General features: G+C 34.8%; 2 protein-coding genes across 3 annotated transcripts; one reads left to right on the top strand and one right to left on the bottom strand.

Moving 5' to 3' along the window:
• The first annotated feature begins 4,190 nt into the window (after window positions 1-4,190).
• On the top strand, window positions 4,191-10,275 carry LOC123219345 (autophagy-related protein 18f-like). 2 transcript variants are annotated; one of them, XM_044641259.1, is made up of 8 exons: window positions 4,191-5,074; window positions 6,047-6,505; window positions 6,590-7,021; window positions 7,376-7,612; window positions 7,746-8,573; window positions 8,680-8,840; window positions 9,223-9,588; window positions 9,962-10,275. In XM_044641259.1, exons 1-7 carry the CDS (start codon window positions 4,799-4,801, stop codon window positions 9,584-9,586), a joined length of 2,757 nt encoding a protein of 918 aa, XP_044497194.1. In that variant the 5' UTR covers window positions 4,191-4,798; the 3' UTR covers window positions 9,587-9,588; window positions 9,962-10,275. The 2 variants fall into 2 exon arrangements, with proteins under 2 accessions (XP_044497194.1, XP_044497186.1); XM_044641251.1 differs by having other exon boundaries at window positions 4,192-5,074; window positions 9,934-10,275.
• Window positions 10,276-10,499: 224 nt separating this feature from the next.
• Window positions 10,500-14,112, bottom strand: LOC123219339 (disease resistance protein At4g27190). The gene has a single exon (XM_044641238.1). It carries the CDS (start codon window positions 13,863-13,865, stop codon window positions 10,863-10,865), a length of 3,003 nt encoding a protein of 1,000 aa, XP_044497173.1. The 5' UTR covers window positions 13,866-14,112; the 3' UTR covers window positions 10,500-10,862.
• Window positions 14,113-14,550: the final 438 nt, after the last annotated feature.

Genomic DNA, 14,550 nt, shown 5'->3' with positions numbered 1-14,550 from the left:
CCTACAGTTTGGGCTGGCTGCAGCTGCAGCTTCCATAGTGAAGGTTCAAGTGAAGCCAGGTTCGGACTTTGGACGAGTTGGTGGCTCCAGCTGAATCTCTACACAACACTTCACCGCACGACATCTTACGGTGCTCCATCACATAAAATTTTAAGAAAAAATTGTATCTTATTTAGATAAACAAACACTCTTTTAGATTTTCATGCCAAATAACTAATAACTCTTCCATCAAAATTATACATTTATAAGTTTTACTCTAACAAATGCTACTCTCATGAAAAACTACGTCAAAAAAAGAATATTTTATGAGATGATATCAAATTATCTAATTTTGAAATTATATTTAAAAATAAACGGAAAATAAAAAAGCCATTTGTACAACCAAAAAAATTAATGGATAATTAAAATGTCAAAAGATTTATTTTTACCTTAGGTTTATTAAAATCTCGAAATCACATATGTTAATTTTTTAAAACTTAAATACTGATCTTTTATTAAAAATTTATTATTATGATTAAGAGTAAAAATATTATTTAACTAAAATTATTAAAAAAATAAAAATTTATTACATTTTTTTCTTAAGTTTAAAAATCTAACAATTTATTTCACCTAAAATTTAAAAAATGAGTATTTTCTTCAAGTGTTTTTTTTCATTACCACTTTCAGCAATTGTCACTATCTTTGGTCATATTGTTTCTCTCTTTTAGTTTTTTTCTCTCCCAACCTTAGATTTTTTTATTAAAGACAAAAACAATTTATTTATATAATATGATATAATGGTATTTGATTAAATCATTTTAAAATACAATAAAAAAAACTAATTATATCATTCAATCTATGTAAATAGGTTGATAGAATTTATTTATACATTATTTTATTTGAAAATATGAATGATAAAGTTTATTTGACTTGGGGTTTGTTAACGTTAGTTGGAGAGAAAATAATAAAGTATGTGGTCACTTTTTATAATAATAATAAAATTATGTATATTATTATATAGTTGATTGACTTTAAATTAAAGATAAAATAATATTTAATTTTATATATATACCACTCTTATAATAATATCATGGGCCAAGAAAAGCAAGTCTTTTCACGAATAAAAATTCAAGGCAGTAAGCCTAATTGTAGTTAAGTCCTGTCCACGTTACGATTGCAAAAAGATTCTGTTTATAGGAAAAGTAGGGGAATATAATTGCAGTGAGTCTAACGACGTTACGGAAAGTGTTTTTGTATTCGAGGCAGATTTACGGACAAAGATACGTCAGAAATCAAATATGGGCAGTGAAGGCGTAACGGCGCCGACTCGTATCATTCGAGCATCTTCCCCTCTATTATTCCTTATCGTTCTAATATTATATACTTTTGTTACAAGAGGAGGACGCTAACAGCACAAATATTCGTTTGACTATGTAGCGTATTCAGCATAAAACTAGGAGCCCAAATTATATAGTATTATGCTGAATCGTTGACAAAGAGTCTTCATTGTCGATAAAGATCTCGTTTTCATTGATGAGTGCTCTTAAAAGAGTCATCGAAAGAAGATTATATCAGAGAAGAAGAGTCGTCACTTAAAGGTCGTCAGAGAGAAAGAAATGACATCAGAAAATTGAATTTGAAAACTAGAAACCCTAGAGAAAAAAATGTTATTTTTTAAAACTTAGATTGAGGTGAAATTATTAGGTTTCAGGGTTTAGGAGAGAAAATTTAATCAGGTTTAAGTTTATTTTTTATAATACAGATAAAATAACGATTTTACTCTTGAAATCGTTAGTTTTAACCGTGTATGGATGGATAAATGAGATTTTCAAAATTAATGAGGGAGAAACTTGGGAAATACACATACCTTGGGTGGGAAATAGTCCTTTGGCCTTAAATAATTAGACCACTAGTTTTTACTTTCAACATCAAAAGTGTCAGGTTGAATATGAATGTAAATAAAATATATATTATGATAGAATATATATCTTTGTTGACATGTATAATTATATAATGTTTAAGGTGAATGATATAAACGCTACAATCACATTATAATACAATTTTTATGTAACACTATTATATAGTTGAATATACCTATAATGTGTAATATAATATATATTAATATGTTATTATATGATTAAATATTATTATATTTTTAATTAAAAATTATTTAATTATTTAATAACACATATTTTAATACCTAAATTATATATAAAAAGTATATACTCATAATTTTATTATAGTTCTAAATAGATAAATTCAGTTCAACTGAATATAGACTAATTTATATGATTTTATAAATTATTCTACATTATTCTATTTTTTATTTATATATCTAAAATAATAATTTGATGTTTTTAGAATTAAATGGAATACTGATATAATTATCATTTAATTGCTTAAATATATATTTTGACTTCATACAATACAAATTGTGTCAAAACAGAAGAACAAGATAATTGCTTTTGGCCTTTCTCCAGCGGTTCTTCAGCAAGCTAACTTGGCAACATGAACAAAGTAAACTAACTCTTTTGTAAGTCGAATATATTACTATAGAATGTAGATTGAACTCTAAACGCATTATTGTAGCGTGATGTTGTCTGTTAAGATGGACAATTTCTTCGGGATGTTACAATTTCAAAATCTTACATCTACAAACTTTATTCTGGCTTGCTTCTTGAGTGGCGCACGTTGTGCCTATTTGGGTTCTGATTGAAATAGCGCTTGGGTTCCTGATGAGTTTGCACGTAGTAATAATGATTTTTTGTGTTTCTTGCATGAACAAAATGAGAAGGCTCAATTAATCTTGCTATGAATTTGCAAAGTTTGAGTAACAATATTAGAAAATGTTTTTTGTTATGCCATGTAAAAGGACAAGAATAATTCATAATTTGACACGAGCTTGAAATGCGAGACCAAAGTCAAGCTTGAAATTGGAGTTCAAAGTCGAGCCAAGTGAACCCAAGCCAACACGTACAAATCTAAGCTAAATGCGAGTCAATTACAAACACTTAAATTACGAAGCGAGTTGAACATGAATATGTGTTCTAATGAGCTTAACAACTCTACGCTTTGGCTAAACGAAAATGAGTTTGACCCTATTTAAATTCGATTTGACTCATATCCAACCCTAATAAAGACCTTCTATAACCCATCCTCTTCACCTGCCACCGATGACCTTAATTGAAGGTAGACAAAGTTGGTTCGTCGCATTTTCATCTTCCTTCGGTTAGGGTCATCAATAACAAGCGAAAAAGATAGGTTGTTGAGCGTCTCTGTTGGCTCTAATTGTTGGAAAGGAAGAAAAGAAACTGCAAACTCTAATAGAGGGCAAATGTAACTTTTTAAATTTTTTGAGAAGGAAAAATTGTTAGTTTTTAGGGTTTTGGAAGAGGGGGAAGAGATTAAAATTTAAAAATTATTAGATTTAATTAACTTTAACATCTTATAAGTGGATAAAAAAGTTTTTGAAAATTAAATAGTGAAAACTTGAAAAAATAACAATTTTTATGTGGGGATAAGCTCTTTGGCCTTCAACAACACCCAAAATATAACACGCAGAGCAAACTCCGAATCCATCTCAACTAAGATGTACCGAATATATGATGTGATTACTAAAAAATCCTTAAATTAGTTTAAAGAAATTTTGAAACTATATAATACATCAGATCTAACTTGAAACCACTTAGGCCTGTTTGCTTTATATGTAACAAAGATTATCTTGTTAATTTAACTTTCATTACTTACATTATCTTATTTATTTTATCAATAATAAAATATTACGATAATTTTCTATTATTAATAGTGATACGATAGGTAATATAAGTGATAATTTGATTATCATCTTTACCTTAAATATTAAAAGATTATTAAAATAATATTGATTTTATTATAATTATTTTTTATTTATTAATATTTTAAATAAAAATAACCGTATTTTTAATTAATATAACAAATAATATAAAAACATTTTAGAATAATTATATTAAAAAATATTTAAATAAAATAATTTATTAGTATTATTATATTAACTCTAATCAAATATAATAATTATTTATATTTACTAAATTTTATCAAATATAATAATTATTTATATTTAATAATTTTTAAATAATTTAATTTTAAATAATTTTTTAATTTTAATAATAAAAAATTTTCTAATCCAAACGCCAAACTCGAATTTGTTCGCATTTCTGATTTCTCCAAATCCAAAAGCACCAAAAAAAAAAAAAAAGACTCATCGCTATATAAGTTTTCTCTCTCCCCGAAGCACCTTCCGTCTCTCCTTCCTCTTCACCTTCTTTGATTTCTCCCATAAAATTTATTGTTTCAATCTCTTGCATGGGATTTGTACTATAAATTTAATTTTTCTTTCACCAAATTAATTTCCTAAAAAAAAAAATTCTTTGGTTTTGTAAATTTTTTATTTGTTTCATTTTTATTGTGAATTACGATACTGATCGAACTCCAAATAATTGTAACAAAGTGTTTGTATCTTTGATATCGTTTCTTTTTTCGGCTTGGGTATTGAAGATTAAAACCAAAAAAGCTTCCACTTCCAATAATTGTTTTTGTTTTTTGTTTTCTCAAAGCAGTTATCATGTTTCCTGAAAACGAAACGTCGTGAACTATAGTTCTACTGGTTTTGTTTCAATTCAAAGCTCGTTTTCATCTGGGTTCTTCTCGAAATCAACATGAGTTCACTTGCTATCGAAGAATAGCAAATTAGGGCTGTTTCTTTGCACAAATTAGGGCTTTTTTACACCTCGAAAAAGTGTGTTTTATCTTAAAAAAAAAAAAAAAGAAACAGCCTGGGGTTATGCTCAAACGGCAAATTGGTGACTGGGAAATAAATTTTGTGTTGTGGGTATTTGTTCATTTGATTGTTGGGCTTGTGTTTAGGATGAGGAATAGTAGTAATAGTGATGGGCAAAAGTCACAAAACCGTGTCGTTTCGCGGTCAGCGAAGAGCCCGTTCCGTGCAATCTCAAGCTATTTGAGGATCGTCTCGTCTGGGGCGTCCACGGTAGCGCGGTCGGCAGCGTCAATGGCGTCGTCGATTGTGGAGAGAATTGATGATTCAAGCCATAATCAGGTACAAATATCTAAATTTAAAAATTTTTTCTTTGCTTTAATTCATTTATTTTTAGGGGGTTTAAACGTAAGTTAATAACTGTGATTAATCAAGACCATAAACTAATTATATGTTTTGCGATGTCTTTTGTTCTGCTTGTCTGAATATGAATTTTAGGCTGAGAGTTTGTGAATTGGTAAATTACTAGATTTTTTATATGAAGTTAGGAATTAAACAGTTCCTGTTAAGTTTGGGATATTATTGGATTCTAAATGTGGAATTTAGTTCATTTGAGTAATAGCATAAGTTTTTAAGATTTCAAGCAGTCAGATTAATGGTTTTTGGGTGAAATTGAGAGAGGTCTTGGAAGACCTTGGTTCAGAGAATGAATTGCTGTCTTGCTTTTGGTTTGCAAAGTGGGCATTGCAAACTGCAGGTTGGGATTGAAGAGTGAGGGAAAGATTTAGTGTGTTAAATTTCCTGTTGTTTATTCAAATTCATTTCACCATCAGTGTGTAGGGTAGTTCATCTGTGATACATAGTAATTGGTCTTTGTTGTAATGATTTAGTATGAAGGATTGGACAATGTGACTGGTGCTGGTGATTTTTTGTGCAATTTGGCCTATGATTTTCCCCTATATCTTGTCTGAGTGTGTATGATGATGTGCATTTATGATTTTCAAATTTGCTTTTGATAATTAGAGGACTAGGGTTGTGCAAATAGTCAAATTTCGATATGAATGGATTGGCCACATAGACATTTTAGCATTTTATTATTTTTGGTTTTATATTCTGAACTTTATTTTGAAGCTTTATTGTGTATTTTTGGATTAGTTTTATAATTTGTGTGAGTGTGTATTTGTGATGCTTTAGTTTATTATTCCTGTTTATGGTAAGTATTTGTGAAAAGGTTATTGTTATTTTGGAGTTCTTGAAATTAAGATCTGAGAATGGAGAGGGCTCATATCAAAATCTACTTTTATCATATAAAAGGTGCTTTGGGCTGGGTTTGACAAGTTAGAGGGTGAGGGAGATGTCACACGGCAAGTTCTCCTTCTGGGTTATCGTTCTGGTTTCCAGGTCTGGGATGTTGAAGAAGCAGATAATGTGTGTGACCTAGTTTCCAGATATGATGGTCCTGTTTCGTTTTTGCAAATGCTACCAAAACCAGTAACATCAGAAAGATCGAGAGACAAGTATGCTGAAGTCCGGCCACTTCTGGTAACTTGTTCTGATGGGTCCTTATCTGGTGGTACTAACATTCAGGATGGGTTATCAACTCATGGAATTGTCCCAAACTATCGTGACTCGTCAAATGGAAGTTTTGAGCCTTCTGTTGTTCATTTTTATTCTTTGAAATCCCAATCTTATGTACATGTGCTAAAGTTCAGATCAATCATTTATTCTGTAAGGAGCAGCTCTAGAGTTGTTGCTATATGTCAAGCAGCCCAGGTATGCTTGTGTAAACTTATGCTCTGAGGCACTTTTGCTTTCTGCCCAATCAAAGTTTGAGAACCAAGTTTTTATGTATTGCAGATACACTGCTTTGATGCTGCAACATTGGAGAGAGAATACTCGATTCTGATAAATCCTATAGGTACTGGATATCCTACTACTGGAGGTATAGGCATTGGACCTCTTGCAGTTGGTCCCAGGTGGCTGGCTTATAGTGGAAGTCCAGTTGTAGTCTCCAATTCTGGGCGTGTCAGTCCACAACATTTAAGTCCTTCTCTGAGTTTTTCTGGCCTTGCATCAAATGGAAGCCGGGTTGCTCACTATGCAAAAGTATCAAGCAAGCAACTTGCTACTGGGATAGCGACACTAGGAGATATGGGATATAAGAAGCTGTCAAGATACTATTCTGAGCTTCTATCTGATTCCCAGAATTCTCTACAATCAGCGATTCCTGGTGGGAAGGGCAATGGAACTGTTAATGGTCTTCTGCCAGATGCTGATAATGTTGGAATGGTATATGTTTCCCTTAGTTTGTTTACACCTATAATGTATACTGTGTCTTTCTTCTTTTTTCCTTTAATCAATTTTTGGTAATGCACATATCTAGTTAGTTCTTATACTTGCTTTTTCTGATTGCATGTGCAGTTTTTTAAGATGGAAAATTTTGTACATATTGTGTTTAGCTTATCATAAGAATCATATCCTTTATTCTGATGCAGGAAGGAATGTTCTGTTACTAATATGCTATATCATGAACTAAGATTATTGTTATTTTTTATATTATTCTGTTCTGCTTTACTCTTCATCTGGCTATCTAGGCCTGAGTATAAGATTTCATTATGCATAACCTAATTTATTTTCAATTAGGTCATTGTTAGAGACATTGTCAGTAAAGGTGTTATTGCCCAGTTTAGGGCACACAAGAGTCCTATTGCGGCATTATGCTTTGATCCTAGTGGGGTTCTTTTAGTGACTGCTTCTGTTCAAGGTCATAACATAAATGTCTTCAAAATAATGCCTGGACTCCAAGGAAGCTCCTCTGCGTGTGTTGTTGGTAAACCTTATGTACATCTTTACCGGCTGCAACGTGGTATCACAAATGCTGTAAGGGCACTGTAATTTTTTCATCATTTTGTTTCCATACAGTCTCTCTCTCACACACAAGAAGACACACATATGATAAATGTTAATCATTGGTTATGTCTTTTTTTGGGTCCCTTGCTTTGTTTGATTTCAGGTTATTCAGGACATTAGTTTCAGTAATGACAGCAACTGGATTATGATTAGTTCCTCTAGGGGTACAAGCCATTTGTTTGCTATAAATCCTTTAGGGGGATCTGTTTATTTTCAGTCTGCTGATACTAGTTTTACTGCAAAATATAATGGATCTGGTTTCATGACTAAGCCTGGTGTTCATTGGCCACCTAATTCTGGTGTACATTTGCATAATCAACACAGTCTTTGTGCATCTGGATCTCCAGTTACACTCTCTGTTGTTAGTAGACTAAGAAATGGAAATAATGGTTGGAGAGGTCATGTAAGTGGTGCGGCAGCAGCTGCAACGGGAAGGATGAGTCCCCTTTCTGGGGCCATCGCATCATCTTTTCACAACTGTAAAGGAAATGGGGAAGTTTATGCTGATGTATATTCAAAGATGAAGTACTATCTGCTGGTTTTCTCTCCCTCTGGGTGTATGATACAATATGCATTGCGGGTATCAGCTGGTCTAGATGTGATGAGAGGTGTGTCTGGATTGGGCACTGCTTTTGATTCAGTTCCGGATAGCGATGCTGGATTAGTAGTTGAGGCTATCCAGAAGTGGAATATATGTCAGAAGCAGATTCGAAGAGAGCGAGAAGACAATCTAGACATATATGGTGAGAATGGAGCGTTAGACAGCAATAAGATATACCCTGAAGAAATTAACAAGAGAACTTGTCTTATTACTGATGCTAGGGTTGCAGTTGAGAAAAAGGTCAATCTTGAGGATAAACACCACATGTATATTTCTGAAGCTGAATTGCAGATGCATCCGCCTCGAATTCCATTCTGGGCAAAACCAGAGGTATTTCCTTCTTGTACAAGGTTTTGGAGGTGTTTATTGATGGAATAATGCAAATGTTTTGCTTGATGTATGATGTGCCTTTTGTTGTTTTGCCATTGATTATCAGATATACTTCCAGTTGATGACGATGGAGGGCATTGAAGTGGAGGATGAATTGAAAGGGGAAGTTGAAATTGAAAAGATATCTACTCGTGTGATTGAAGCTAGGTCAAAACACTTGATCCCAGTTTCTGACTATCTTCAGAGTCCCAAACCACAAGCAGCAAGGTGCTTCCGTGTTCTATCATATTCTTTCCAGTTGCTGGTTGCATGGTTGCTTTTATTCGAAGTACTTTTTGTCCAATAGTTTTCTACTTTGGTTTGCTGACCTTAATATTAATATGCTTATGTGATGCATTATTTTTAATTGGATAACACTTGATTAGCTAATTAGATATAAGAAATTATTTATGCGAAATTTTTTTACTAAGAACGTATTTGTATTTTCTGATCACAGCTGTATAACTTATCAGTAGGTTCACAAAATGTCATGTGCTTGTTATGGATGTTCATGCTAATTTACTAGTCTATGGCTTTCTTTGTTGCACAACTATGAAATTTCATGGTGTTTTCCATTATGTATGTTCATTTTCATTGCCTTGTGATGCAGGGTTCCTGGTGTAGATAACAATACCAATGGACAGCTGGTGCATCAGAGGTCTGGGCTTTCTGAAAAGGGCAGGCATTCATGCATAAGTAGCTCTGTTTCTCTTGAATCTGTAACTGATAGTGTGGCTTCAGTACCTGACCATAGCAGTGATACTGGAGAAAATGGTTGCGATGGCCCTCAGATGCCAGTAGAAACCAAGGGCTATGTAAATAATAGTGACATGTGTAAAATCAATACGCGGCTTGGGACTGTAAATAATAGTGAGAGCTTAAGAATGGAGGCTAAACTCAAGTTTGTAAATAATAGCATTGAAGGCCTGAAAATGGAGAATCATTTTGAAGATGAAGGTGATGAGTTTGATTAGAGGTAAATTCTTTTATCTCAGTAGTCTAATGTGTAGTTAGATATAAACACTGAGGTTTATTAATTTGTGTTATCAACTAGCTCAGGGAGCTGGCAGGAACTGTCATGAAATTTAGCAAATGTATGCTTATACTGTCATAAGGTGCTTGAAAGGGAAATAAAGTTTTAGCACCGAAGTGTTTAGCCTAAACTTTGACACAGGATATAACCAGCAAAAGAATTTGTATTCAGTGTCAAGCACCCACAGAAAGATGCTAATGCAAATATTTGCTTTCTATTGTCATTTATTTAATCTTCTGGGTTGGAATTGATGCTGCATTTTTTATATATAAATTCTATGTGCTGCAGGTGTGCAGTACATTCTTTTTTTCTACAGGAAGGCTGATTGACTGGTGTTACTATTATGGGTGGAATGTAGAGAAGTATTGAGGCATAGGGCGGCTTGACTACTAAGTTATCCGGAATTGTGGATACAATGTTTGGTCTCATCTTCATCTTTCTGTTGACACTGTAAATAACAGAATAAAGAAATACATTACCAATAATCAGCTGTAGTATGTATATAATAGTAGCCCCTTGTAACTCTTGCTCGCCTTATTATATAATTATTTAGATATCATTCTTGTGCAAGCTTTGTTGAGTAAGGACAGGTTCATTCTTATTTTAATGTTCAAACATTATTGCTATGAAGCAATGTCTTTCGTGGGATCAAAGTCATGCAAACCCTTTATCATATAAATTGAAGCAGGTTGCTTTTCTTTCTAATTCCTTTTCTTCTGATTCGGATCAAGTTAATTGAATGATGGTGATTATGCATTAAAACATTGATTTTAGCCAATAAACACGTTTGACTGCACCTCTTGCTTTCCCAGGATAAATTTAAGAGAATCTTGTGACTTGATTTAAGTCAATGGTGCCGAAGTTAACCTCTAAGCACCAGGAATGCCGGTTAATGTTAAAAATTTAACAGTGTAAAAGGATTATGGAGACATTACAGCAGCAAAAAATAAATTATAAGATGAAAAAAACAGTAACTCAAACTATGAAATGGCAAAAGAAAGCAGCTGAGGAGATGGAAAGCATGGCAGCAAGAATCTGAAGCCTAAACCATCCGAAAATTCATCGCTGATGAGGTGTTCACGCTCACAAATGCTACTTCTATGCATGGATGAATTTAGGAGACATGTAGGACGGTGGAGCGACAATCTACTTGCTCAAACTTGAGTGAGAACACTGAACATGACATGGAATTTTTTTTTTCTTTTTTATGTTTGTAATCAATGATACAAAACTGTTCCATCTATTTTCTGCATCTCCATTGGTTTTAGCTCCATATCTGCCTGTCTGAAGATGGGCTGTAGACTTGATCTGGTATCCTGGTCAAAATCCAATTGGCTCCACCACTGCAACTCTCCTTTTATTTCTCTGATACCATTTGCATTTTGATCAACGAGAGGCAACTTCCTGAGCAGATTGCACTTGATCACTTCAATGTGCTCTAGACTCTGCCACGGTTCGTTGTGTCTGCAAAGATTCCTTAGCTTGGGAAGATACTTCAGTTCCAATGTCTGCAGCTTTGGAACAACAGGTTCTGGAGGGAACCTTTGCTCTGAATAATAATGAAATAGCTCAACCAAATTGTTGCAGAAGTTTACCCTTATCAGTTCAAGATTTGGAAGGTCTAGAATGAAGCCACCACAAGCAAGAAGATATTTCAAACGAGGACAGTGTGTCACAACCATTGATTTAAGTCTTAAAAATCTGAGTCCGAGATGACCAACTAGTCCTGAAATGCTCTCCAAATAAGTGAGGTCATGGAGATGAAGTTCTTCTAAATTTGGTAGCAGATCATAATGGGCGGCACATCCTCCTTCTGGCCTTAAGCTGCTGTTGGAACTTGCAATGGTTAGAGACTTCAAACCGGTAAACTGATCAACGCTGTATATGACTAAGGTTTCAAGCATTTCATTTAGTCCCCAACAATGATTCAGGATAAACGAACTTGCATTAGTCAGAAACCAACCAACCCATTCGCCTGAAAGATCAAGGCTACCGATTGTCACCCTCCTTTTGTCATGTTTAGTTGGCAAGGAGTTTGCTGTTGGACCTATAAAAAACTGGAATCTTTTTAATCTATTTATCCAGGTAAGACCTTCAGAGCCTGGCGGTGGAAGGCCTTTCAATCGAATGGATAAGATGAGTAAACGTTCTAGACATCCCAGCTCCTCAAAACTTGTTTCTCCCTCTTCTACCTCTCCTTTCAGTCCCCAATGATAATTACTGAGTGTCATGTCTAGAATTTCCAAAGAAGTCAAGCTGGATATGATTCCTTCTTGGATTGTTTTGAGATAATGAGTCCGGGAGAGATTTAACTGCCTTATGTTACTCAATTCTTCTATCCCTCTGGGCAATTCTCTGATACTAGTGGCACATACATCAAGTACTTGAAGTTTACTCAGGCCTCCAAGTGGGGGTAAGTTTTCAAGATAGTAGCAGCCCCTTAAAATTAGAGAACGAAGATCATGTAGTTGAAGAAGGGAAAGAGGCAGTGACTGGATACGGGTTCCACTCAAATTTAAGACTCTGAGTGATGGAAATCCTTGAAGGAATCTTTGAGGCACTCTATCAAGGGGAAGATTTCCTTGAAGTAGTAAACTTAAGGTCTCTGAACATTGAATCTCACAGTCAGGCAACCTTGTTATTTTGTTATTCATGAAAGAAACTCTTCTAAGAGAATTCAGGAACTCGATCTCTGAAATCTCGCTCAGGCCAGCCCCTGAACGAACAAGGGATTTACATGTAGTCTCCAATGAGTATGCAATCCATATAGCAACATCTCGAACAACATCATGCATTTTCACAGTGCCTTTATGGTGACCATTTTCCAACAAGCAATTGTCCTTCAGGCTTTCTATCAAAGCTATTCCCCTGTTGATTGAATCCTCATAATTTTCTTGCTCTTCTAGTAACCCTTCAGCCAACCAGCACCACACTAGTTCGTCTACTTCAATTGAAAAATCCTCAGGAAACAAAGAGCAGTATAGGAAACAGGATTTGATTTTCTTATCTTCCAAGGAATCATAACTCCATTTTACAGGCTTGTAGACGTTATCTTCAATGCCTTTGATACATGGCACTGATCTTCGCAACTCATTCAGAGCATGCTTCCACAGCTTGACCATTGTCTTTCCTCTCATGGCTGTTCCCATGGTTATGATAGCCAAAGGCAACCCCTTACATTCTTTAGAAATTGCCTCAGCGAATGGTTTGATGTAATCTGAACTGGCTACTTCACCGGCATTTTGACTAAACAATTTCCAGGACTCTTCGTCACCAAGAACATCCACTCTAACTTCAACATCAGTCTTCATGGCCCGACAAACATCTAAGTTTCTAGATGTCAGTATGATCTTTGAACCTGCATGCTCTTCAGGCCGCGGAATACCCAAACAGTCCAAATCAATCGTCTCCCAAACATCATCCAAGATGAGAAGAAAGTTGTTCTCCTTCAGAAGTCTTTTATATAGACGAATGCTTAGTTGCTGCTCGCTTTCTTCCATTTTCACCACCAAATTCAATCTCTCAGCTATTTGCGCTTGAACTCGTTTTAGATCCAAAACCTTGGAGACTGTAGTCCACATCACCATGCGAGAAGGCTGCCTTGAGTCATCTTTCAGGAGACAATTATTCAGGTTCTTAACAAGAGTTGTCTTTCCAACTCCACCCATACCCCAGATGCCAATTCTCCGGACACCATCATCATCCAGAAGTTTCATAAGTTTGGCCAAATTTTTTGATGCTGTTGTTTGATCTCGGATTGAAGGTCCAGGGACAGGCTCTACACGCTTTGCAGCATAATTGTCGGTCAATAGACCATTGGGGAAACTTCCATCGACAATAAGCCTTTTCACCTTCTTGAGCGACCTTGCCACTTCCTCACCAAATCTAATGCGCAGACTGCAACTGCACAAACATCCACCGAGTCTCTTCTTGTTGGCTTCCATAACTTCTTTCATCATTTCAACTTCAAGTGTAAAATCTTCAACTTCTTTTAACCAATTTTGCACTTGAAGTTTTAGCAACTTTTCTTCTTTCTCAGCTAATGCAAGTTGACCCTTGATGTCTTCTCTAAGATCGACTAGATTCTTCATCTCCTTTTCTAAAGCATCGATATTTGATTGGATTTTTGCGGTGTTGAAGATGGTGGGGTAGGTTGAGCTACAAAGAGAGCCGCAGGCCGGTGCCAGAATGGAACTTATGATTGAAGCTGCTACTTCCATGGAGGAAGTTAGATGATCAAAGATATCAAAATCTTAATAAAATTCAAAGGACTTAGTAGAGAAGCCACGAGCCAAGACTAGCCAAAGGAACCTGGATCCAGGATCTCAGCTCTCAAGCTTTATAATAATTTACAGATTTCTTGGCTCTCCTATCCTATCCGTGCAAAGAAACCAACCGAACAAGATGTCAGAGACTTCGAAAATTTCTTCTTCAAAATTTGGTGGTCAACTAAGGAAGCCTGGAAATGAAAAATCCACAAGTTGACTTTCGTGGCTTAAAAGGGGCAGGGATGTCACTTAATTAGAAATCAGGCTTAAAGTATAAATTAAGAGGCAAAATTACCATGCAGTTGAACAGGCAACCTCTTCACACTTTGTATAATTTTCACTTCAGATTCAATCTCTCTTATTTTACTTGAACACCCTTTTTAAAACTAGATCCTCGGACACAGTATCCCTCATTACCATGACAAATTGTTGAGTTGGCGAAGTATTTTTGAGATTTTTGTTCAAGTTTTACCAGGGTAGTCTAAGCCCCTCCTCGGATGCCCCAAACATTAGTCCTATGAACGTCATAATCATTCAACAGACTCATAACTTTGGCCAAATTTATTGATGTTGTTGTTTGTTTTCCAACTGATGGTCCGGGGTATACTCAACGTCTTTTGCCAAATAATTCACAAGT

Source organism: Mangifera indica, chromosome 1 (assembly GCF_011075055.1).
Source record: "Mangifera indica cultivar Alphonso chromosome 1, CATAS_Mindica_2.1, whole genome shotgun sequence".
NCBI lineage: Eukaryota > Viridiplantae > Streptophyta > Magnoliopsida > Sapindales > Anacardiaceae > Mangifera > Mangifera indica.
The sequence above is the reverse complement of the archived record's forward strand: the minus strand, read 5'-3'. Positions and strand labels throughout refer to the sequence as shown.